This window comes from Crinia signifera, chromosome 19 (genome assembly GCF_055691185.1).
Source record: "Crinia signifera chromosome 19, ASM5569118v1, whole genome shotgun sequence".
Lineage (NCBI taxonomy): Eukaryota > Metazoa > Chordata > Amphibia > Anura > Myobatrachidae > Crinia > Crinia signifera.
In genome coordinates, this window is record NC_139226.1 from 17,494,712 (window position 1) to 17,521,041 (window position 26,330).

The following is a 26,330-nucleotide window of genomic DNA, read 5'->3' on the forward strand; positions in this document are numbered from 1 at the left end:
TTCTCTAGGCAACGGACAATACCCGCAGGGTCTTTGACCTCGTTGACTCTGTCTCCAAGGATCGGGGCCTTCTTCTGCTGTCCCTGGTTGCGGAGAAGGCCTTTGACCGTCTTAACTGGACTAGTGAGGTTTGGCCTTCGAGGTCGTATTCTTACCTCTATCCTTGCTCTATACAGCTCCCCATCCGCTCGAGTGTACAGCAATGGCTTTTTATCGAAACCCTTCCCAATTTACAACAGCACCCGACAAGGCTGTCCCCTCTCCCCCCTCATCTTTGTGTTAGCAATAGAGCTTTTGGTGGCAAAAATACGAGAGAGACCACTTTTCCCTGGTCTTCTAGTTGGCCCCACATCCCATAAGCTATGCTTATTCACGGATGATGTCCTCCATCTAGTTATGAAACCAATTGAAACCTTCATGACATTCTCCAGGCATATTCCTCAGCATCATACTACAAGCTAAATACGACTAAGACTGATGCCCTCCCCATCAACCTAAGCCATTCCCTAGCCACTCTACGTTCTCTTTATCACTACAACTGGCAAAAAAAGCAGCCTATTCTTCCACAACATGAACGAAGCACTTACATTCCACAGACATCAATCAAATACTTTTGTGGATGAAAGTGACACTTATTTGAGGACAATGTACAAAATATATATATATATATATATATGTATGGACTTTGGGCCTTATTCAGAACTGATCGCATGTCTGCAAATTCACAGGCCGGGTAATTATAAATAGACTGCGCAATACGCATGCACAAAGCCATCCTGCAATAAAAACATTTTTTTAATTGATGGCCATTCACAAGTTGATTGACAGGAAGCCGGCGTTTGGGGGTGGTAACTGTACATTTTGTATGAGTGTCAGGGAAAATGAAGTTGTACCCAAGTGTTGAAGGGAAGGCATGTGCCATCAGCTCCAACTCTGATCCGAATGAGTCCTGGGCTATGCACAGACTAAGTAAATCATTTCACGATGAGCGGCTTGCTAATAGATTTGCAGATGAATCCCCATTCCAGCTACTCTCAGAATCAGGGCAGCTGAGAGGTATGCCGGGCCCCGGTAAAATGTTGGGGGCTTGGCCTAATCATGTGAGGCGTAGCCACCTCCTGCGACTAGGCCATGCCCCCAAAATGTGGGCGGGGTGAAAAAAACACTCTAAAGTCAATGTGGGAGTGTTATCCCCCCCCCGTCAGCAGAAGCAGCAGCAGCAGCACACACCTACAGCATATGCTGTGCTTTTAGCAGGTTCAGCATGAGCTTTCATGATGTCAGTGAGACGGTCATGCTGAGCTTGATGTCAGGACAGCACATGCTTTAGAGGTGTGTGCTGCTGCCCGGGAGGGACAGAGCGGGAAGGGGGAGGTCGGACCAGGGCCCCCGCTGGACCCCTCCAGCAAGCCTGGGCCCGGGTAATTAGTACCCGCTCCCCCCTTCTCTCGGCTGCCCTGCTCAGAATTAGAAGCCGTGTGATCAGGTTTGAATCATGCCCCTTGTTACTAATACAGCATAAGGGTGGGTGGGAGAACCCAAGGACGGGTGGGTGGGAGGACCCAAGGACAATTTAATGCCCATGAACCAATTTTCTTTGCATTATGTGCTCTTTGAAGCATTTTTGTCAGTTTTTCAAACTGCCATCCTGTCTGCCGCTGCAGTGCCACTCCTAGATGGGCCACGTGTTTGTGCCCCACTTGTGTGGCTTAGCATAGTCATCCAACCTTGGTGCAACCTTTCGGCCTAAAAACAACATTGTGAGGTGTTCAGAATAGACTGGAAATTTATTTTATTGAGGTTAATAATAGTGTAGGAGCAAAAAAAAAAAATCTGGGATTTTAGCGGTTTTAATGTTTTTTTTTTTTTTTTTCTTTTAAATCCAGATACGAAACACGAGACATGTAAAGTGTGGTGTTTTGGAACAGATCCAGAACACGACTAGAGATATGGGGTGAGATTCTATGCTATGCGCTAAATGCGCATTTTTTATTTGCGCACCACATCGCCGCAAATCGCCAATTTTAAAATCGCATTTTTCAGTCAAAATGCGCATATTTAATGTGATGCGCATTGGAGGCTGAAAAGTGCGAAGAGGGGCGATTTGCAGCGAAGTGGTGCGCTGTATTTAGTCCTGAAAATGTGCGATTTTCATGTCTGAAAATCGCACATTTGCAGGACAGTTGTAAAAAAAAAAACGAGCGCGGGGTCCCCCGCCAGAGTATAACCAGCCCCGGGCTCACTGAGCCGGTGCTGGTGACATAAAATCAGGGTCTCCGACAAATAGGGGTCCCCTTGATTTTATGAAACCAGCACCAGACTCAAGGCCTGGCGCTGGTTCCCAAAATACGGGGGACAAAGTGACTAGGGGTCCCCCGTATTTTAAGAACCAGCACCGGACACAACCAGCCAGCAGGGTAATGCCACAGCCGGGGGAAACTTATTATATAAAGCATTAACCCCCTGGCTGGTCAGCATGGGCAGGGGTCCTGGGGAAGTGGGGACCTCCCCAATGAAGGGGTCCCCCCCCTCCAGGACTTACCAGCCCATGCTGATAGTCCGGGGCTGTCCCTGATGCCCCTGGCCGGTGGGCATCGGGCTGATGATTTGTGTAAAAAAAAAGAATTAAAACTATTGTTTTACACTGGCGAACTATGAGTCCCAGCAAGCCTACCCCGCATGCTGGGACTTGGGGAACCACAAGTCCCAGCATGCGGGGCATTAAAGGGCCCGCTGGCACTTGTAGTTCTGCAGTGAAAAAAATAGTGCACAAAATCACACTGACACCCTGTAAAATAAAACTTTAATACACACAAAACACACACACACTGATACTTACCTACCTTGAGCCCGTAGGTCGGTCCCTGGATCCTGGGTCCGTCCTCCGGGGCTCCAGGGCAGAAGAGTCCGGTTCCGGGGCCTTGGTCCTGGTTCCGGGGCTGGTCCTGGGGTTCCGGGGCTCCTGGCCTGCAGAATCCGGGGTCCGGGATCCGAGGTAGTCCAGAGGGGTACCTAAGGAAGCAAATCCAACTTACCTGGTCCCCGGCGGCGACCTCGGACTCCTCACCGGTGACTGCGCTTCTCCCATCTGCTACCCGGCTTGCAGGACTTTGACCGGCGCTGAGATGTTTCCTCCTCGTCGTCTGTATTCAGAATGTTTTCTGGCCAATCAGGAGCCGAGAAAGTCGGCTCCTGATTGGCCAGAAATCATTCTGAATACAGACGACGAGGAAGTAACATCTCAGCGCATCTACAGCAGAGATGTTTCCTCCTCGGCGTCTCAAGTTAGAATGATTTCTGGCCAATCAGGAGCCGACTTTCTCGGCTCCTGATTGGCCAGAAATCATTCTGTCCAGAGACGCCGAGGAGGAAACATCTCAGCGCCGGTCAAAGTCCTGCAAGCCGGGTACCAGATGGGACCAGCGCAGTCACCGGTGAGGAGTCCGAGGTCGCCGCCGGGGACCAGGTAAGTTGGATTTGCTTCCTTAGGTACCCCTCTGGACTACCTCGGATCCCGGACCCCGGATTCTGCAGGCCAGGAGCCCCGGAACCCCAGGACCAGCCCCGGAACCAGGACCAAGGCCCCGGAACCGGACTCTTCTGCCCTGGAGCCCCGGAGGACGGACCCAGGATCCAGGGACCGACCTACGGGCTCAAGGTAGGTAAGTATCAGTGTGTGTGTGTTTTGTGTGTATTAAAGTTTTATTTTACAGGGTGTCAGTGTGATTTTGTGCACTATATTTTTCACTGCAGAACTACAAGTGCCAGCGGGCCCTTTAATGCCCCGCATGCTGGGACTTGTGGTTCCCCAAGTCCCAGCATGCGGGGTAGGCTTGCTGGGACTCATAGTTCGCCAGTGTAAAACAATAGTGTTAATTCTTTTTTTTACACAAATCATCAGCCCGATGCCCACCGGCCAGGGGCATCGGGGACAGCTCTGGACTATCAGCATGGGCTGGTAAGTCCTGGAGGGGGGGACCCCTTCATTAGGGGGGTCCCCACTTCCCCAGGACCCCTGCCCATGCTGACCAGCCAGGGGGTTAATGCTTTGGCCGCGGGAGCTTATATAATAAGTTTCCCCCGGCTGTGGCATTACCCTGCTGGCTGGTTGTGTCCGGTGCTGGTTCTTAAAATACGGGGGACCCCTAGTCACTTTGTCCCCCGTATTTTGGGAACCAGCGCCGGACCTTGAGTCTGGTGCTGGTTTCATAAAATCAAGGGGACCCCTATTTGTCGGGGACCCTGATTTTATGTCACCAGCACCGGCTCAGTGAGCCCGGGGCTGGTTATACTCGGGCGGGGGACCCCGCGCTCGTTATTTTTTTTTTTTAACCCTTTGTTTTATTTTTTACAGCAGAACCCTGCACAGAACATTGCGATCTGTGCAGGGTTCTGGCTAATTCGCCTAACAGACCCAGGTCTGAAATAAGTGCGATAATTAGTCACCAAAATAATGCGATGTGCAAATGCGCATAGCATTAAATAAGCGACTTGTATACTTTTCTATACGAAAACATCTGGATGCGATAAAAATGCGAATTAATCTCGCATTTTTGTTCAGCATACCTTAACGCACATAATATGCGATTTCAGTCCCTGAGCGCATCACATTAAATTTGCGATTTCTATGAAAAATGCGATATCGCCATTTTGTGGTCTAATTACCGCAAAATAAGCAAAATCGCATCCCATAGAATGTCACCCATGGACCCAAAACACGAAAAGTGGCCAGTGCACACCCCTAGCTACCTATAGATTGTAAGCTTGCAGCAGGGCCCTCTAACCCCCAAGTCTGTTGTTACCCAGTTTGTTTTATCACTGTCTACTGTTGTAAAGGGCAACGGAATCTGCTGCGCTATATAAGACGCTGTAACGGAATCTGCTGCGCTATATAAGACACTGTAACGGAATCTGCTGCGCTATATAAGAAACTGTAAATAAATAAATAATAGTCAGTGCTAGACAATTAAATTTATGCAATGTTCATTAACCACAATCAGCACCCATCATCATCATCACCCTGGTGTCTCCCATATCTCGGCACAATTCTGGTCCAAACAGGGGTTTGAGCCCTACTTTCCTACTTGACCCTCTCAATGAGGGAGACAATGATCTGTTCCTGGACTTCCCTGGTAATGTAGGATTGCCATCACCTGTGGTGACACCTTTCTTATCAATTACCCAGCTCCCCACAGGTGCTGGCAATCCTACATTACCAGGGAAGTCCAGGAGCAGAGCATTTTCTCCCTGAAGGAGAGGGTAAGGTTGGCAAGTATGGTTTGAGCTATGGGAGATGTGGGCATGGCCTATGATTGCCTGAAACAGAAAACCCTTGCTGATATTCAGTGATCACCACCTCTCCCAAATGCCAACCCCCTGCCCGTGGGAGATTGCGCTGTAATCAGGACAGTTAGTAGGAATGCAGTCCAGTTAGTGACATACCTGTGAATGATATTTTAGTGTATGCAGCCACACAGACATCACCAGAGGGGCAGGCCTTTGGATCTTCGGTGCAGTAAGTACCACCAAAATTATAGCAATTGTAACATGAGAGAGAAGATCCTACAATAGAAAATACATTATAAGTATTAATGAGTACATAGGGGGTTATTTTGGTTCACTCTGTCTGGCAAATTCCTTCTTAGATGGACAAAACCATGTGTACTGCAGTACTGGGGCAAATGTAATTTGTGCAGAGTTAGATTTTGGTGAGGTTTTACTTCAAAATGAGATCTATATTGCAGTGTAAAAATAAAGCAGTCAGTATTTTCTCTGCACAGAAACAAAATAACTCACCCAAATATAATAAGTGCAATACAGCATATTTCCAGCTGAATATGATATAGGGGGCGATTCTCTATCACAGAAATGCGGTAAAAACCTTGTTATCAGGGTTTTTACTGCATTTTTGCAAGCTCTAACCCCCCTCCGCAGTGACAGCGCTGCGGAGGGAATCGCCAGCAAAAGCTGGCGATTCCCTGCAGAAGCCTATGGGCTTCTTACCACAGCGCTGTTTGAGGGATCCATCACGGATCCCTCCCAGCATGCCCTGCGGCCGGCACATCACTCTGTGCATGTGCAGATAGACTCCCGGGTCACAGACCCAGAAGTCCAGTGCTGGCGCCGCATGGCAAGGGACAGCTCTTATCGCAAGAGCTGTCCCTTGCGTTAATAACAGCATATGGTACAGCATATGCCGTTATTAATAATGCAATGCCCGGCAAAGGGGGGCTGTGGATGTTACAAAATCCCGCCCATGGTCATTTATTGGCTTTAATGGTTGGATGTTGCCAGGAAGAGTTATGTGCTCAGTCACAGTGGGGTTACATGCTCGTGTCCGGGTGTGATTGCGGGCTCGTTACCGGGAGGATATGAGAACAGGAGGGGTAACATGATTGTTGCTACTAAGATTACATGTTTGTTGCTAGGGAGAGTTACATGCTCGTTGCCAGGGAGGGTTACAAGCTTATTACTAGGGGTTTACATGCTCATCTCTAGGAGCTGAAGGGACACCCCGCCCCAGCGCTCCAGGATTTCTCACTTCCAGGTGGCAATGGGTCCTTTGAGCTCCCCTGGCAGACACTAGGTGGGAAATTTACTAAGAATACGAATGCAAAAAGTTGCATTCGTATTCTTAATACGAATGGCTACGACGGCATACGCCTGCTTTGTAATACGACTGCTTTGTAAACACTCCGATGGCGTACTAATTCGTATTAGCGGCCGTATATACGGCCGCTAATACGAATTAGTGTAGGCAGTCTGCACGGATCAGTCAGATCCGTGCAGGCTGCAGAGTGTAAAAAAAAAAATTGGGTACTTGTTTCCTAGCACGGCCACACCGATTTTGATCGGGTTGGTCGTGCTGGAAAAAATCGCGTCGGTCGCATCGCATGCGACCAGATCGCATGCGATGGACCCGATTTTCACATTGATTCAAATGTGAATAGGGTCCCTGGGACCCTATTTTACAATGGATTCAATGTAAAATAGTCCCTAGACCCCAATTTTTACCCCCGCAACGCCACCCCACGATTGACGCCAACCCGGAGCGTGGCGAGCGCAGCGAGCCCTGCGATGGGACGCGTATACCTTCACAGGTATACACGTCCCCTCGCGGGGCTCGCTGCGCTCGCCACGCTTCGGGCTCGGTGGCTCGCTGCGCTTCCCACACTTTGTATTCTCAACTCCACGCCGACGTGGATAGTAGGGGTATGAAAAGGTCGAAAGACATGCACCGCCGCCCCTCGCGGGCTCGCTACGCTCGCCACGCTTCGGGTTGGCGTCAATTGTGGGGTGATGCTCACAATGGGGGGGCATTACTTTCTAGTCATGACGGGGCCATAAACAATGAGAAATGGGCCATATTGGCCCATTTCACATTGTTTGCTATGTAAAATGAACTTATGGACCCGATTTCAATGTTAAAATTATTTTAACATTGAAGCCTATGGCAAAATCGGGTCCATCGCGTCGGTCGCGTCGCGTGCCATGTTAATGCACATGACCCGATTTTGCCTTTGCCGGCAAAATGGACCTGATTTCAATTGAAATCGGGTCCATCGCGTCCATCGTGTACCTTAACTTTAAGGTACACGATGGACAAGATTGTGGCCGTGCTAGGAAACAAGTACCAAAAATTGTAAAATAAAAAAACAGCGTGGGGTCGTCCCCCCCCACAGCTGTAACCAGCACCAGGCTGACAGAGCCGGTAATTAAAAATCAGGAAACCCGACAAATAGGGGTTCCCCGATTTTTAACAACAAACCCCAGGCTCCAGGTCCGGGGCTGATTCACAAAATACGGGGGACAAAATGAGTAGGGGTCCCCCGTATTTTAAGAACCAGCCCCAGGTCAAACAAGCCAGCAGGGTAATGCCACAGCCGGGGGGGAGACTTTTTATAGAAAGTACCCCCGGCCAAAGCATTAACCCCCTGACCAGTCAGCCTGGCCAGGGGTCCTCGGGGAGTGGGGACCCCCCCCCAATAAAGGGGTCCGCCCCCTCCAGGACTTACCTGCCTGAAGCCTGGTGCTGTCCCCGGTGGCCCTGTGCGGTGGCCACCGGGCTGATTGAGTGTAAAAAAAAAGATTTAAAAACTATTGTTTTAAACTGTTGAACTATGAGTCCCAGCAAGCCTCCCCCACAAGCTGGAACTTGGAGAACCACAAGTCCCAGCATTAAAGGGCCCCCTGGCACTTGTAGTGAAATAAATACACACTGACACGCAATAAAACTTTAATTCATCCAAAGCCCATACATAATGATACTTACCTATCTTGAGCCCGTAGGTAGTTCCCTGGGTCTTGGTCCGGTGCCTTGTCCTACTCCATGTCGGTGGCCAATAGAATCATTCTGATGAGAGGCACGGAGGATGAAAGATCTCTACGCCTCTCAGTCCGATGCAGGGAAACTGCTGGAATCGCTGGCAGCTTGAAGAAGCTGGAAGAAGCCCAGGACTACGGCGGATCAAGACTTCAGATCATCCATGGAGGACCTGGGTGAGTAGAATTTCCTTCCACAGGTCCCCCATGGATTTCTTCGGACCAGGATGGATGCCGCCGACACAGACGCCGCCGACATGGAGCCAATTGCCGACATGGAGCAGGACAAGGCCCCGGACCAAGACCCAGGGACCTACCTATGGGCTCAAGGTAGGTAAGTATCAGTATGTATGGGCTTTGGATGAATTAAAGTTTTATTGTGTGTCAGTGTGTATTTATTTCACTATTTTTTTTACTGTGGAACTACAAGTGCAGCGGTCCCTTTAATGCCCCACAGGGTGGGACTTGTGGTTCTCCAAGTCCCAGCTTGCGGGGGAGGCTTGCTGAGACTCATAGTTCCACAGTTTAAAACAATAGTTTTTAAATCTATTTTTTTAACACTCAATCAGCCCGGTTGCCACCGCACAGGGCCACCGGGGACAGCACCAGGCTTCAGCCCCTGGCCAGGCTGACCGGTCAGGGGATTAATGCTTTGGCCGGGGGGAATTGTATAAAAAGTCTCCCCCCGGCTGTGGCTTTACCCTGCTGGCTGGTTTGGCCTGGGGCTGGTTCTTACAATACGGGGGACCCCTACTCATTTTGTCCCCCGTACTTTGGGAACCAACCCCGGACCTGGAGCCTGGGGCTGGTTGTTAAAAATCAGGGTACCCCTATTTGTCGGGTTCCCTGATTTTTAATTACCGGCCCCGGCTCTTTCAGCCTGGTGCTGGTTACAGCTGTGGGGGGGACCCCACGCTGTTTTTTTTTTACAATTTTTTAATCACTAAAGCCTGCATGGATCTGACTGATCCGTGCAGGCTTCTGCCAAATACGACAGGAAAATAAAGTGTATTTTCCTGCCGTATATTCGTGGCAGTTTTACACTAATTAGTAGCCGTATTTTCAGTACGGCTGCTTAGTAAATCAGGAGTCACCATTCTTTTGAATGGTGATTCCTGTCGTATTCTATCGATGGTGTAGACATTCGTATTTTTAAATACAAATACGAATGTCCCATCAATATGAATACGAATATTTGTATTTTTGGCATAGTAAATGCTAAAAATACGAACACACACAAAAAATTGTATTTTCCTAGGAAAATATGATTTTTTTCTACGAAATCATATTAGTAAATTCCCCCCTAGACCTCTAGAATCTTTCTCTTTTAAGGTGGCGGCCATTTTTGGAGGGGCGCTGGTTCCTCAAATGCCTGTGGACAGGGATTCTGCACCCTGCAGTGCAGGTTTCCTCGACATTGGCACCTAGTGCAGCAGAGGAGGGAGGATAGTGGGCAGGCAGTGCACCCATTCTCCTATTTGGCCCCTGGAGCTTGAGCTCCATCTGAGCCACCCACAACACGACTTCTAGGGGAGACCAAGTACTTCTTCCCAGCGTAGACCAAGTGCTACCATTATAATAATAAATAAACATTTAAACATAATTTTATTAAACTCAAAATGATGATAATGATGATAATGTTGATGATGATGATGTAAATGATGATGACTGGTGTAGGAGGACTTACCTGTATTTTGACTGACGGATCCATTGCAGTATGTGGACATAACAGTATTCAATCCATTTGCAGAAGTACTTATGTAACCAAGAGAGTTGCAGAAGCTTGGAGTGGTACAGCCACGGGTGGCAGTAGTTTGTGTTACGTTTCCTGAGAGGAAGAGAGAGTGCTGTTATTTCCACAGCTCCTGTCATTTGAGTTCAGTGAAAAAACAACTGCGAATGAGGCTGTTACCATATATTTTATTCAACACATGGGATGTTTCTATCAGCAACCAATCAGATACTGTCCAAAATTTACTAAGAATACAAATATGGTTAGTTGTATTCGTATTTTGAATACAAATTTTATAAGTACTTTTTATAACCAACACGTTTCGCTGTCTCTTGGGGCAGCTTTATCAAGTACTTAATAAAGCTGCCCCAAGAGACAGCGAAACGCGTTGGTATTCAGACTGGGACCTGTACTGGACACCATCCTTTCCTGCTAGATTTTGTGGACAATTTCCACCATCCTTCCCCCATTGAAACATTGCCACCCCTTCCAGTGGTAATTACACACCACTGATGACCCTTGGTTTGGTATACCCTCAAAAGGCAACAGGACTCCTCCAGCGGCATCTTTGGTCACAATCCAAGCACACCGCACCCTCGTGAGGATCATCCTGGAAATTACCATCCATGCTATATACAGGGATACCCCCATTGGTCTTACAATCTCGCCTTTGCCTCCATTGGCCCCAAGTGGATTACAATCAGGACTTCACCTTGGGAGTTTGGACTGTCCAGAGCAGGTTAACCTTTGATATATTTGCCCATATTCATGTTCCAGTGTGGTTGTTTTTACATTGTTTTTACATTGTTTATATGCAGAACTTATGAATTATATTCTTATTAATTAGATTATTACACAATAAATTTGTTTATTTAAATTGTGCGTAGCACATTTTCTTTCCACTTGCCTGTTTTCAGGGATCTGACTAATCCCTTGTGCAGCTGCTCACCTTGAGCAAACAGCCCTGACATAAGCGCTCTCTACAGAGAATTATCTATTTCTTCTCTGTATCTTTTTACTACGGAAAGTAGCTGTAAGTACAGTATCAGTATGTATGTGGTGTTTACGAGTTTAATAAAGTTATACCTTTCTTGCATGTCTGTGTGTTTATTTGGCTATTGGTTCTGCTGTGGAACTACAAGTCCCAACATGGCGATTAATGCCCCGCATGTTAGGACTTGTTAGGACTTGTGGTTCTCCAAGTCCCAGTATGCAGGGGAGGGTTGCTGGGTCTCATAGTCCACAGCAGAACCCAATAGTGTATTCTTATTTTTCACTATTGCCATCAGCCCGGTGCCACCAGCCAGGGGCATCGGGGACAGCCCCGGGCTTTACCACGGGCAGGGTTAATCCTGGAGCAGGGGACCCCTTCATTGGGGGGTTCCCTCTTCCCCAGGGTCCCAGCCCATGCTGACCGGTCACGGGGTAATGTTTTGGCCAAGTTAACTTGTATAAAAAGCCTTCCTCCACTATGGTATTACCGTGCTGGCTGATTGGGCCTTGTGCTGGTTCTTGAAATACAGGGAACCCCTAGTCATTTTGTCTCCAGTATTTTGGGAACCAGGACCGGCCCTTGAGCCTGGTGCTAGTTGTAGAAATTCAGAGGGAACCCTATGAGTTTTGCCCCGTATATTTCTGGAACCAGGACCGGCTCTTTAAGCTCGGGGCTGGTTATGGATGTATTTTTTTTTTTTTCTATTTTTTAACACTGCAGCCTGCACGGATCTCACTGATCCATTTAGCCTTCAGCCAAGTATGCTTAGAAAATTTGTTGTATTTTCCAGGCGTAGTTTTGCGGCAAAATACGGCCAGTTAGGAAAATTAGGAATCACCATTCAACTAAACAGTGATTCCTAGTCGTATCCCTTTGATTGCGTATACACTCATATTCGTAAATACGAATTGCAGTATTTTCATCATAGTAAATGCCAAAAATATGAATACGCATAAAATAGGCACAGATTTTTAATAGCAATATGCCTATTTTATGTGTATTTAGCTAAGAAAATTTCTCCCACTATCTATTACTGTATCTTCTAGAACAGGGGTGGACACACCGTTCCTCAAGATCTACCATCGGTCCACATTTTCCAGGTTACCAAGCTGGTGCACAGCTGTAGTCGTTACTCTTACCCCTTTCCCAATGCAGCTCTTAGACTACGGCGGAGACAGAGAAGATGACGGGATCTTCGCCAGAGGACCTGGTGAGTAGGATTTCCTTCCACAGGTCCCTCATGGATTTCTTCGGATCCAGGACCCCAGACTCTTCAGCCCTAGAGCCCCGGACCCAAGGCACCGAACCAAGGCACCGGACCCGTTCCCAGGGACCTACTGACGGGCTCAAGATAGGTAAGTATCAGTATGTATGGGCTTTGGATGTATTAAAGTTTTTTTTTTTTATTGTGTGTCTGTGTGTTTATTTGACTATTGTTTTTTACTGTCGAACTACAAGTGCCAGCGGGCCCTTTAAATCCCTGCATGCTGGGACTTGTGGTTCTCCAAATCCCAGCATGCGGGGGAGGCTTGCTGGGACTCATAGTTCCACAGTAAAAGACAATAGTTTTTATTCTATTTTTTTACACTTCAATCAGCCCGGTGACCACCGCACAGGGTCACGGCGGATAGCACCAGGCTTCAGCCTGGTCAGGTAAGTCCTGGAGGGGGGGACCCCTTAATTGGTGGGGTCCACACTCCCCCAGGGCCCCTGGCCAGGCTGACCGGTCAGAGGGCTGAATGCTTTGGCGGGGGGAGACTGGTATAAAAAGTCTCCCCCCGGCTGTGGCATTACCCTACTGGCTGGTTTGGCCTGGGGCTGGTTCTAAAAAAATGGGGGACCCCTACTCATTTTGTCCCCCGTATTTTGGGAACCAGCCCTGGACCTGGAGCCTGGGGCCCTATTTGTCGGGTTTCCTGATTTTTAAATACCAGCCCTGGCTTTTTCAGCCTGGTGCTCGTTACGGCAGTGGGGGGGGGGGGGGGGGGCACATCCTTTTTTTAACCCCCCCCCCTCCATCTTTATTATTATAAATAGGTCTTTAAACGGGTAAGTGGTAATGGGACAAAAACGGCTTTTAATCGGTAATTTACCGTTTAAAAGCTGCAGTGGGAAAGAGTCTTTATGGCTCTTACCTGTTTAAAGACCCGTTTAAAAAAAACGGGTCTTTACCCGTGTAGGCAGTGGGAAAGCAGCATAACTGTCACATTTTCGAACCTGCTGCAGTCATTCCTACTATAGATCCCCAGGTTGCCTGGAAAACATGCACCGTTGGTAGATCTTGAGGACAGGTTTGGCCACCCCTGGTCTAGAAGGTGCTAACTAAATAAGAAATAGATTTTCATTGGTTGCCCATAGCAACATCCCATGGTGAAATAGAACTCCCATATTAGTAAATTTCAGCCCATTGTATCTTCCATTACAACACACAAAATATTTAAACAAATGAAGACTTTCAGATTTTACACTTTTTACTAGTGCTAAATTAGGGCCAGATGCACTAAGCTTGAAAAGTGATAAAATGGAGAGTGATAAACATCCAGCCAATCAGCTTCTACCTTTGATCTCACAGGCTGTGTTTGAAAAATGTCAGGTAGTAGCTGATTGGCTGTTAGTTTTTCATTCTCCATTTTATCACTTTTCAAGCTTAGTACATCTCGTCCTTAATGAGTCCAGGGGCCGAATGTACTTATGCCCGAGCAGATGAGGATTTTCCACATGTCAACCTAAGGAACTGACTAGGGACCCGGAGGGCCCAAGGGGATCCGTAAAGATATCATGGCGGTCCGACACATACAAAGTGGAGCATTGAGTGATCAGGTAAATAAATGCATTTACAGACAAAACGGTTTCATCCCCTGTATGTGGGCAGATTACAGTATATATGATACAGGTATTACACTACTTCCACAAGTCCTACAGCCTGATACAGATTTGTATGCAATGCCGATGGTCACGCAGCTGAGCATTTATTGGTAGACTGTGGATGCACCAAGGGATGAGGGCTCCAAGCCTGTATCTTGCCCTAGTTCAGCAGTCATGCAGGATGCCGGCTGACATTTTTGTGAATGGGCAATTACTTAGAGATATCAGTTCTACCAGAACCTGTCACCGTCCCATGGTTGACCCTGGAAAAGTGACTAAAGACAACTCAGTTAAGTGTCTCAATAAAAATGATTGGATGGCTGTTGTGTGTGGAATTGACCAATAGTAGAGTAGGAATGAGGGCCTCTGGAGCCAAGATACTGCTGATGATAGTGGTCTTCTAGCAGTGGTGCAAGTAGAATTTTTTTCTTGGTGGTACTAATAGCCTTCACCAAAAAATGGGCGTGGCCATGTGTCATGAGGGGGCGTGGTTACACAAAGCTAGAGGAGTGACTAAATGACAATAGTGGTGTGGCATCAGGAGACAGGGAATCAGAAAGAGGGAATGACTGGAGGTGGGTTGGCTCTTGCTTGGGGGAGATCTTGGCAGCTTGTGCTTACAATTGTGGAGCCTGCTCTTCATGCTGTCGGTGCCGCTGATGCTTGTCAGTTTGACAGGCTAAATCAGAGGTAGCCGGTAGCTGCATACAGCACCAATCATAATGCTGGGTGGGCGGGCTGCGGATGCATTATATTTAGACTTAAAATAAAAATAGAATTGACAGTGGGTCAGGGGGTAAGTGGTACTGCATACCTGCAACATATTTTTTGCAGGTACTCCGTACCACGCCGTACCCCCTTACTTGCAACACTGTCTTCCAGGTTCTAAACTTAATATGCAGTAAAAATACTGAAGAAAGTATTAGCAATCTTACCTGCTGTTACCACTTGTGTCAAAATACCGCACCGAGTCTCTGCTCCTGTACAGGCAATAGTTTGTCCGGTGGAGCAAGAGGTAGTGTTCGATGTACATGTGTTACATACCACGTTATTCGGCTGTGAGCTCTGGGTTGGCACTTTAAAAAAAATGTTATAAGTTGTGATGAATGAATGTACATTGTTACAATACAATTATTTGATGCATTGTTATATTGTATCCACCAGACCATACATACAGTGTATTATATACATGGTCTCGCCTTGTTTTATAGCTATAATAGATCATTGTGTGTTCACTAAATCCAGTTGCACAGATCACTGGGATCAGTCACCGAAGACCAGCACATGCATACTGGACTCTGGTTTAGCGATAGTGTCTCCTAGGGCCTTATTTTGGTTCATTCTTTCTGACAAAATCCTTCTTAGATGGACAAAACCATGTGCACTGCAGGGGGGCAGATGTAACATGTGCAGAGAGAATTAGATTTGGGTGAGTAATTTTGTTTCTGTGCAGGGAAAATACTGACTGCTTTATTTTTACACTGCAATATAGATCTCACTTTGAAGTAAAACCCCACCCAAATCTAATTCTCTCTGCACAAGTAACACCTGCCCCACCTGCAGTGCACATGGTTTTGCCCATCTAAGAAGGATTTTGTCAGAAAGAATGAACCAAAATAAGGCCCCTAGTGACCCTCATTCTCAGAGTCTACTGAGCTGCCAGCATTAGAGGAGGAGTCCCATACAGAGACTGCACGGCGGGGCCATCTTTTCGTATGGGATTAATGGGCCCCAGATGTATAAGGGCCCGATGCTGATAGCTGAGGATCCCCTTTTTCCAGGGATACCAGAATTTAGAAAATCAGCCCCGGGGAACAGGAGAGATCCAACTTCAGATCAGCAGTCCACATCCGACCTGTTAATTGCAGTTCACAGTCATTTTTTCTCAGGTTCTCTCTGACGTAGTGTTTTTCTGAGAGTTTGCTCCAAAAGCTGGGACTCTGCCCTTTCTGAAGACACTAGCGACTTGTCTCTGTCATGCCCAGAACCAGAGATATCAGCCTTCCAACATCCGGTCCCTACTCCAGCTCCTAACGTCTGGTGTACAGTTTTATATTTTTGTCATCGGATTGCTCTGGCTCCTGATCTCTGATCCCCAACTCCCCAGCACCTCCTGAAAGTTGGGACTCTAGGTTTTTATACTATTGAAGGCTAAGAAATCTATTTCCAGATAATGGCGATATCTGCAGTCAAACAAGCTGCCCTTCCACCGGAAAATGACAAATATTAAGCCCACTCCCTTATCCAACCCTCCCCTGCGTATAAAACACCCCCTACCTCCCTGGAAGTCATTTACAAGGGACCCTTCATTCAGCTAAGTGCCCCCTTCCACACGTTAGTGTTCTCCCTCCCACCAACTGTGCAGTAAAGGAGTAATTAGCAGAAGTTACTGCTCCAGGTCCTACATGTTGAGTGGAAGATAGAGCACCCCTGCCACCCGTGGGTCATCAAAGCTGCTGCTGATAGCACCCCCCACCCCTAGGAGGGGATAATGGGTAAGTGCATTGCTTTGCCCAGGGGCCCACACTGCTGTTAAGACGGCCCTGCTGCACGGGGGCCCTGTCCTCTATTAATGTGCCAGTCTGCCTACTGTATGTGATTGCTGTAAGGAACTGATTTGCAGGGCACACAGACCATCTCCACTAGCTATGTGATTGATGGACTATACCGCCCATCATCCCGGAAGACAAGTGATGTGCTGCTTCTGATTTGCGATGTGCACACTCTATCTCCGATGGCGGACAATGGAGAGAAAGCATAGCGGCAGTTGGTCGCACTGAAGAATGTCAGCCCCTCCCCCAAACGGACATGCGGAACTTCCGGCAATACTGGGTATGAACATTGCTATATAAGGGGGACTAGGAGAACACCACTATCATGGTGAACAAAAACTTTCTAATGGTGAAACGCGCATCCAAGGAGGTGGTATGATTGTCACAGTGGAAACCTGATACACACGGACAATCCGGCAAAGCAGACTACTGAGGCATAAGTACACCCTATAGAATGAGCCAACATCTATATTTCTTCTCATGATTATAATAAATAACCTGATTACTAATACAATATGACATGATATACAGTAAGTCATATCTTTAGCTATGAAATTTGGGTGTACTATATATAAGAGTTCTGCATATCAGCATATGTGACTGTTGGCAATTATATATATATATATATATTTCTATATGAAAACTTCTCCTGATACCATTGCTGCATCTCTACCTGGGATACGTTTGTATTGTCGACAGCACTTAGGTCGACAGTCATTAGGTCGACACCGTTGGGTCGACAGGGGGCAAGGTCGACAGGGTTCTAGGTCGACATGGGTGAAGGTCGACAGGTGTATAGGTCGACATGGGGCAGCGAGGCACCGTGCCCGAAGCATCGCGAGCGATGCGAGGGGCTGCGGTTCACTTCCAACTGTGTCCATATCGACTGTGTTGACATTCGGGTAAAAAAACTGTGAAAAAACCCATGTCGACCTAACCGATGTCGACCTAACGCATATGTCGACCTAAACCCATGTCGACCGTGTCCCATGTCGACCTAAACACCTGTCGACCTTTACCCATGTCAACCTAGAACCCTGTCAACCTTGCCCCCTGTTGACCCAATGGTGTCGACCTAATGACTGTCGACCTAAGTATGGTCGATAAAACGATCCACACCCCTCTACCTAGGGGACTCTCATTGTGGCCAGCCTGGGAGTGACCCCCTGCGCTGGGATACTAACAGGGGCTAAACCCAGAACTGGACCACAAAAGCAGATCCCCAAACTCTATCTGCAGCTGCTCATGGATCCCAGAATCCATTTTTCTGCATTCCCACCTATTCCGTTCACTGCCCATGTGGTGAGGTGTAAGAAGCAGCTTGGTGAGTGGGAGCACTTTTTTCTGTCTAGAATTTACCTTCATTATTAGAATTACGGTATATTACTAAAACCTGCGTGGAATTATGATTCATTGATGATCCATATAAGGATTCCACATTTTGATATTGTGGTTTCCAATCTGCGACAAACACTCAAATATATAAAGAGATTTTCCCCATTCACTGCACTGTAGATACTTTATTTAAAAAAAAATATTGTATGTGTATATATGTCACTTAACCAATTAACCTCAGTCGAACCAAAGAATGACTCATAGGATTTAAAAAAAAGAAGGGGGAGTGGTTACAGCGGTAAGTAAGCAGTATGTAGGGGCTGCTCAGTGGAGTTGTCTAGTCTCCAGTTAATGCAATCTTTTTTGGAAGCACCAAGCACTCACCTTATGATAATATATGCAACCATGTATATGTTAATGATGCAGTAATTTGTGATAAAGGTTCTGTGCAGACGCAAGTAAGAATGAGAATAAACAATGTGTGAAATAAACTGTGTGTTTATTGTCAATTGATGTAATTCCTGGAGTTTTACTGGTAGGTGGACCTCTGAGGTATCACTCTGTCAGAACCCTTAAGGGGTATGTGCAGGGCTGTATTTTTCACTAGGCCCATGAGGCACGGGCCTAGGGGCGGCACCTACTAAGGGCGGCAGCTGCTGGACCCCACCACTTACGCCACTTTGCAGTGCCAAAACTTTCTTGGGACTCGGAGGCCAGATGAACGCAGGGCCGAAAGTTGCACATGTCCCCAAGGTCTAAAGCTGGCCATACATCTACAGATCGATTGTCAGACTGGGCTCGTTGGAACAAAATCCTGGTAATGGATGAGAGCAAGTGACAGTTGACCATTTGCTTTGAAATGCTGGAAAACTGCCAAAAACGGTCACTCATTCATTACCAGGTTTTTGTTCCAACCAGCCCAATCTGATAATCGATTTGTAAATGTATGGCCACCTTAAAAACACCCGCACAATTCACCCGCTGACATCGCAGCTCGGCGACAGGGGGCTGAATGCTTCACCTCTAGAGCTCAGACAGCAGCCCATGTCCTAGTATAGCCCCGCCCACAGCTGCAGCAGCATTGCGCTGCGCTGTGCATCACTGTAAGGTTTCTGGGAGTATCCCCGGTACCCTAACTCCGTTACCTCTGCCTGGAATCGACGGACGTGTGCGGTGCTAGGCTTCACCTGGGCCCGTCTCGGCTGAAGGGCGAATTAGGTCCGCCCCACTCCGCTACAGGCAGGTCTTAGGAGATGACAACACGTCCGCCGAGGCCAGGAGAGAGCAAGGGGAACAAGCTAACTTAATCCCTATACCGGGGAACTCCCAGAAGCCCAAAGAAGTAATTAGGCTGAGCAGGTGACTCTGACTGGCAATAGTGCACGTGAGATATAATATCATAAAATGGCAACAATGCTAATGAGATGTTATATAATGAAATGGCAACAATGCAAATGAGATGTTATATAATAAAAATGGCAACAATGCTAATGAGATGTTATATAAAGAAATGGCAACAATGCCCAGAAGAATATCACGTAAAATGGCAACAATGCTAATAAGATGTAAGATAAATAAATGACAATAATGCCCAGTGACACCTTGTGTCAAAACTGCGTAAAGGGAAAGACAGGGTGACCCCTGACTTATCTGAGAAGATGACGGAATCCCAGACAACCACTTGCAGATCTCTTGGGCAGATGTGTGCACAGCGTGGCAGACAAGTAGAATCCCAGACACAGCAAGACCGGACCAGGCAGGACAAGACAGGCGTGGAACAATAGGTGGATCTCCGACAGGAACCAGGACCAGGAACACACTCTGACATAGGCTGACAGAACGCTATAACCGGCGTCTGTCTGAGAGAGACGCCGGCTTATATTTTGAATTTGCCGCCCCTTGCGTGACGTCAAATGCGGTCCGTCCTGCAGAGTCTTCCCCCTGCAGAAACGGCTGCGGCGGAAGTTCGGGGCGTTGCCTAGCAACGTCCCCGATGCCTTTCAGTAACGCGTCCGAGGAAGATGGCCGCCGTCCTAGCAGCGCAGACGCTGCTGATGGATTAGGACGGCGGCGGTGCCTGGGTCGGCGCTTAACAGTACCCCCCCCCTTGAGGAGGGGTCAAGGGACCCCTAATTCTGGGTTTATGGGGAAATTCTTCAAAAAAATTCTTCTTGAGGGTAGGAGCGTGGAGCTCGTGGTCCGGGATCCAGGATCTCTCTTCCGGGCCATATCCTTTCCAATGAACCAGAAATTTGAGCTGATTGCGAGTCACCTTGGAATCAAGAATCTTTTCAACAATGAACTCCTTGTGACCTTGGACAAGGATAGGTGCAGGTCCCTTGTGTCTGGGCTGAGATGCCTGCTTAAAAAGAGAGCAATGGAACGTATTGTGGATTTTAATCGCCCGGGGCAGTTGGAGCTTGAAAGCCACCGGGTTGATTTGACTGATGATTCTAAAAGGACCAATAAAGCGGGGCCCAAGTTTCTGAGAGGCCTGGCGAATCTTAATGTTCCGGGTGGAAAGAAAAACCCAGTCTCCCACTCTAAAAGAGCAAGGCCTCCTGTTACGATCAGAGAACCGCTTGGCAGAAGCCGAAGAAGCAAGAAGAGCCTTATGAACTTTGCTCCAAATAAGCCTCCTCTGAGATAACCAAGAACCACCCCCGGAAGTTCCGGAATCAAAAGAATTGGATCTGGGATGTTGACACGAGACACAGAAAAAAGGAGACATCCTCGAAGCCGAATGCCATGCATTATTATATGCAAACTCTGCGAAAGGCAGATGCTCTGACCAATTGTTCTGACACTTGGAAACATAACATCTTAAAAATTGCTCAAGGTTTTGATTGACTCTTTCAGTCTGTCCATTCGACTGGGGATGATACCCAGAAGATGGACTGAGACTGATGCCTAAAGCTGCACAGAGGAACTTCCAAAACCTGGCGACAAACTGCACACCCCTATCCGAGACAATATCAGTGGGAAGACCATGGAGGCAAAATATATGCAGCACAAATAATGCAGCTAGTCTCTGAGCGGAAGGGAGACCGACCAGGGGAACAAAATGCGCCATTTTGCTGAAACGGTCCACAACCACCCAGATGGTATCATGACCAGAGGACGAAGGCAAATCTACAATAAAATCCATGGAGATATGGGTCCATGGCCTCTTCGGACAAGATAAAGGAAGAAGTTGACCCATGGGGGGGGGTGCGGAGGGACTTGTTTTTGGCACAAACCTCGCAAGACTTGACAAAAGATTCCACATCCCCTCTCATTGATGGCCACCATACAGAACGAGAAATTAAGTCTAGTGTCTTGGTACAACCAGGATGGCCTGCGGTTTTGGCCGTATGAAACTCAGCAAGAACCTTCCCTCGGAGTCTGGAGGGGACAAATAGTCTCCCTGAAGGGGTGAGGTCAGGTGCCTCCGTTTGTGCCCGCAGGACTTTATCTAAAAGTGTTTGCGCAATACCAACATAAATCCTAGAAGAGGGGATAATGGTCTCAAGCGCCGATTCCTTGTCCTGAAGACCCCAAAAACTCCTAGACAAGGCGTCCGCCTTGACATTTCGGGAACCTGGCCTGAAGGTGATACGAAAATTAAATCTGGCAAAGAATAACGCCCACCTTGCCTGACGGGCATTTAGTCTCTTGGCCTCCTGAAGATAAGAGAGGTTCTTATGATCGGTAAAAATGGTCACCTGAAATTTGGCTCCCTCCAGCCAGTGCCGCCATTCTTCCAGAGCGCATTTTATGGCCAGAAGTTCCCTGTTCCCCACATCATAATTCCGCTCTGCGGACGAGAACTTACGTGAATAGAAGGAACAAGGGTGTAATAGACCATCCTTAGCATCTACCTGCGATAACACAGCCCCTATGCCAATCTCAGAGGCATCTACCTCTAGAATAAATGGGCGGTCAGGATCTGGATGACGCAGGATCCGGGCAGATACAAAGGCCTCTTTGAGAAGACAAAAAGAATTGTGGACTTCTGAGGACCAGAGAGCGGGATCTGCCCCCTTTTTGGTGAGTGCAACGATGGGTGCGACTATATCTGAGAACGCAGGAATGAACCTGCGGTAGTAGTTCACGAACCCCAAAAACTTCTGGACTGCTTTCAGGGTAGTGGGCTGCACCCAATCCAAGATAGCTTGAACCTTGGCAGGATCCATATAGAAGCCCTCCGGAGAAATCACATAGCCAAGGAAAGAAATACTCTGGACCTCGAACTCACATTTTTCGAGTTTAGCATAAAGACAGTTTTCTCTGAGTCTCTGTAAAACCCTCTTAACATGTACTCTATGTTGCTCCAAAGAAGAAGAAAAAATCAAAATGTCGTCCAGATAAACGACCACAAAAATCCCCAAAAAATCCCGAAGGACGTCATTAATGAAGTCTTGAAAGACTGCAGGGGCATTGGCCAGCCCAAAGGGCATCACAAGGTATTCATAATGACCAGTGTGGGTGTTAAAAGCGGTCTTCCACTCATCCCCCGCTTTGATTCTAATCAAATTATACGCCCCTCGGAGATCTATCTTAGAAAAAAACGTGGCAGAACGTAATTGATCAAACAAGACAGAAATCAAAGGTAATGGGTAAGAGTTCTTTACCGAGATTAAATTAAGCTGTCTGTAATCAATACAAGGACGTAAGGTACCATCTTTTTTACCGACAAAGAAAAAGTCCGCCCCCACAGGAGATTTTGAGGGACGAATAAAGCCCTTCTTTAAGTTGTCGGCAATATACTCCTCCATCGCCTTAGCTTCGGGTAAGGACAATGCATACAAACGACCCTTGGGTAGCTTAGCCTGAGGGAGGAGACTGATGGCACAGTCATAGGGTCGATGGGGAGGTAAGATCTCTGCCTCTTTCTTGGAAAAGACATCCGAAAAAGAAACATACGGAGCAGGGAGCAGAGGATTGGCGAGGCTAGAGACCCTGACAGGGAGGTGCAGGCAGGAGTCAGCGCATGTCACACCCCACCGCAACAACTCCCCCGTCCGCCAATCGAAATGAGGGTTATGTAACCTTAACCATGGTAACCCCAAAACCACAGGAGCTAAGGGACTGTGAATAACAAGAAATTCTAGACTCTCGGAGTGGGTGGAGCCTATGCTTAGGTCTAAGGGTACAGTGCGATGTGAAATCAGACCCTTGGGAAGAAGACTGCCATCCAAGCCAAAAACAGACAACTCAGAGGGAAGAGGGACTAATGGAATGGCAAGCTCCTGGACCAGGCGAGAATCGATGAAATTCCCGGCTGCCCCACTATCCACAAAGGCCTGAGATTCCTACCGTTGAACCCCTAGACCCAAACAAATACATATCAGAAGAGAGTTATTGGGAGACAAACGGGACTGGCCTAAAAGGATTCCTCCCCTAACCCCTAGGCCCTGGCGTTTCCCGGACGCTCTGGACATGTGCCCACCAGGTGCCCTTTACCCCCACAATACAAACATAAGCCCAGGGAGCGACGACGGGCCTTCTCCTTGTTCGATAGGCGAGATGCATCAATTTGCATTGGTTCTTCAGACCCGCCCGCCAGATCACCTCCTGTCTCGGCAAGAGGATAGGAGGGTAACTCTCGCTCGGAGCGCCTCTCTCTGATGCGTCTATCAATGCGGACCACCAACTGCATCAGATCATTAAGAGAGGCTGCCGCCGGATACTGTACCAGGAAATCTTTGACCTGATCTGCAAGGCCAAGGCGGAATTGGCTCCGCAGCGCAGGGTCATTCCAAGTGGTATCTCCAGCGTAGCGTCGGAATTCAGAGCAGTAGGCCTCTGCAGTACGGCGACCTTGTTTCAAGGCTCGGATGTGAGCCTCGGCGGAGGCTGCTTTATCAGGATCATCATAAAGCACCCCCATAGCTGTGAAAAAAGCATCCACAGAACTGAGCTCAGGACTGTCTGCCCCTAAACCAAAGGCCCATGTTTGTGGATCCCCTTGGAGTAGGGAGACAACCAACCCGACCCTCTGAATCTCTGAGCCTGAGGAAATGGGCCGGAGACGGAAATATAGTTTACAGCTCTCCCTAAAATTAAAAAACAACTTCCGATCGCCTGAAAAGCGATCGGGAAGATTCATCTTAGGCTCCTTGATGGGTTGAGCACCAACCGGGACTACTCTCCTAACCTTCTCCTGTGTCTCTACACGCAGGGACAAGTCCACCATCTGCTGCGTGAGGAGACGAACCTGCTCAGAAAGTACTTGAGTTGGACCCCCTGCAGAAGGATCCATGACGGATGAAAAACACAAGACACCCGGGCACAATAACTGAGTACAAAGAGATCCTCCAGAACAGCTGGGGGATCGTGGGCCGGTTATAATGTAAGGTTTCTGGGAGTATCCCCGGTACCCTAACTCCGTTACCTCTGCCTGGAATCGATGGACGTGTGCGGTGCTAGGCTTCACCTGGGCCCGTCTCGGCTGAAGGGCGAATTAGGTCCGCCCCACTCCGCTACAGGCAGGTCTTAGGAGATGACAACACGTCCGCCGAGGCCAGGAGAGAGCAAGGGGAACAAGCTAACTTAATCCCTATACCAGGGAACTCCCAGAAGCCCAAAGAAGTAATTAGGCTGAGCAGGTGACTCTGACTGGCAATAGTGCATGTGAGATATAATATCATAAAATGGCAACAATGCTAATAAGATGTTATATAATGAAATGGCAACAATGCAAATGAGATGTTATATAATAAAAATGGCAACAATGCTAATGAGATGTTATATAAAGAAATGGCAACAATGCCCAGAAGAATATCACGTAAAATGGCAACAATGCTAATAAGATGTAAGATAAATAAATGACAATAATGCCCAGTGACACCGTGTGTCAAAACTGCGTAAAGGGAAAGACAGGGTGACCCCTGACTTATCTGAGAAGATGACGGAATCCCAGACAACCACTTGCAGATCTCTTGGGCAGATGTGTGCACAGCGTGGCAGACAAGTAGAATCCCAGACAAAGCAAGACCGGACCAGGCAGGACAAGACAGGCGTGGAACAATAGGTGGATCTCCGACAGGAACCAGGACCAGGAACACACTCTGACATAGGCTGACAGAACGCTATAACCGGCGTCTTATATTTTGAATTTGCCGCCCCTTGCGTGACGTCACATGCGGTCCGTCCTGCAGAGTCTTCCCCCTGCAGAGACGGCCGCGGCGGAAGTTTGGGGCGTTGCCTAGCAACGTCCCCGATGCCTTTCAGTAACGCGTCCGAGGAAGATGGCCGCCGTCCTAGCAGCGCAGACGCTGCTGATGGATTAGGACGGCGGCGGTGCCTGGGACGGCGCTTAACAATCACTCACCATTGGGCCTGGTACTCAGGATGCACGGAGTGTCCTTTAGTGATGCCTGCATGCCTGGAGTCTTCCATCGCTGGCCACTCCTCTCAAACGATGTGGCATCCATGCTCTCCCTCCCTGTTATCCTGGAGGCTGGAGCTCCTCAGCCTCAGCACTTCAGCCTACCCTCCAATAGACAGCTATTACTGGGCACTCAAGACAGACGGGCAGCGATGCAGGCAGCTTTCTTCCTCTAGGGGTCCTTCAATAGGGCTGTGACTGCCAAAGCCTGCATTCCTGCTGCTTCTAGTCATCAAGGGTTTCTCCCCAGCGCTGCCAGTTCTCTCTTCAGCGACGAATACAGCAGCATAGTGACACTTCTCCAGTCTGGCCAGCAGGTGAGTGAATACACTGCACTTCTCCCTACTGCCATTGATCTCGCTCTTCTTGGGCCCCTGATAAAAGGCCACCCCCTGCAGTAGCGCACGCAGGGGGGGTTTCTGAGTACCCAGAAACTCCCCCAGGAGTCTAAGGACCCTATTCTGAAAGCTGAGGGTCCCCTCTTTCCATGGGTACAAGAATTTTAAAAACCGGCCCTTGGGAACCGGAGATATGTGACTTCAAAGCAGTGGTCCCCATCCAAGCCTGTTAATTGCTCTTCCAAGTCAGATATTTCAGGTTCTGTCTGACTTAGAGTTTTTCTGAGGATAAATTCCAAAAGCTGGAACTCTCCCCCTTTGAGGAACACTAGTGGCTTGTCTCTACTTTTCCCAGATCCAGAGATATCAGCCTTCCATTAGCTGGTTACTGCTCCAGCTCCATACACCTGGTATTTAGTTTTATATACTCATTGGCAGATTGCTCTGCCTCCTGAACTCTGATCCCCTAGTCCCCAATACCATTTGGTAGGTGGAATTCGCTAGTTTTTAATTCCATTAAAATCTAAGAAATGTATTTCCGGGAACTGGAGATTTCTGCAGTCAAGCAAGCTGTCATTCCACAAGAAAAATATGAATAATAAGCTTACTCGACTATACACCCCTCCTCTGCATATTAAACATCCTCTACCACCCTGGAAGTTATGTACTGTATCAGGTCCCCTTCATTCAGCCCAATGCCCCCTTCTTCCACCCCATCTCCCACCATCTGTGCAGTAATGGGGTAATTAGGGGAAATTACCGATCCAGGTCCTACATGCTGAGCGGTTGATATAATATCACCCTACCACCCGCAGGCCAT

The 26,330-nt window shown here is 48.0% G+C and overlaps 1 protein-coding gene across 1 annotated transcript in view; it reads right to left on the reverse strand.

The window, feature by feature from the left end:
- Positions 1-5,410: 5,410 nt before the first annotated feature.
- The window catches only part of LOC146041450 (uncharacterized), a 55,278-nt gene continuing 34,358 nt past the window's right edge, over positions 5,411-26,330 (reverse strand). Inside the window, exons 4-6 of the mRNA XM_083161429.1 lie at positions 14,849-14,989; positions 10,010-10,150; positions 5,411-5,562 (exon numbers count right to left, since the gene is read on the reverse strand). Of these exons, the coding sequence (XP_083017555.1) occupies positions 5,411-5,562; positions 10,010-10,150; positions 14,849-14,989 (434 nt within the window). The remainder of the gene's footprint in view (positions 5,563-10,009; positions 10,151-14,848; positions 14,990-26,330) is intronic.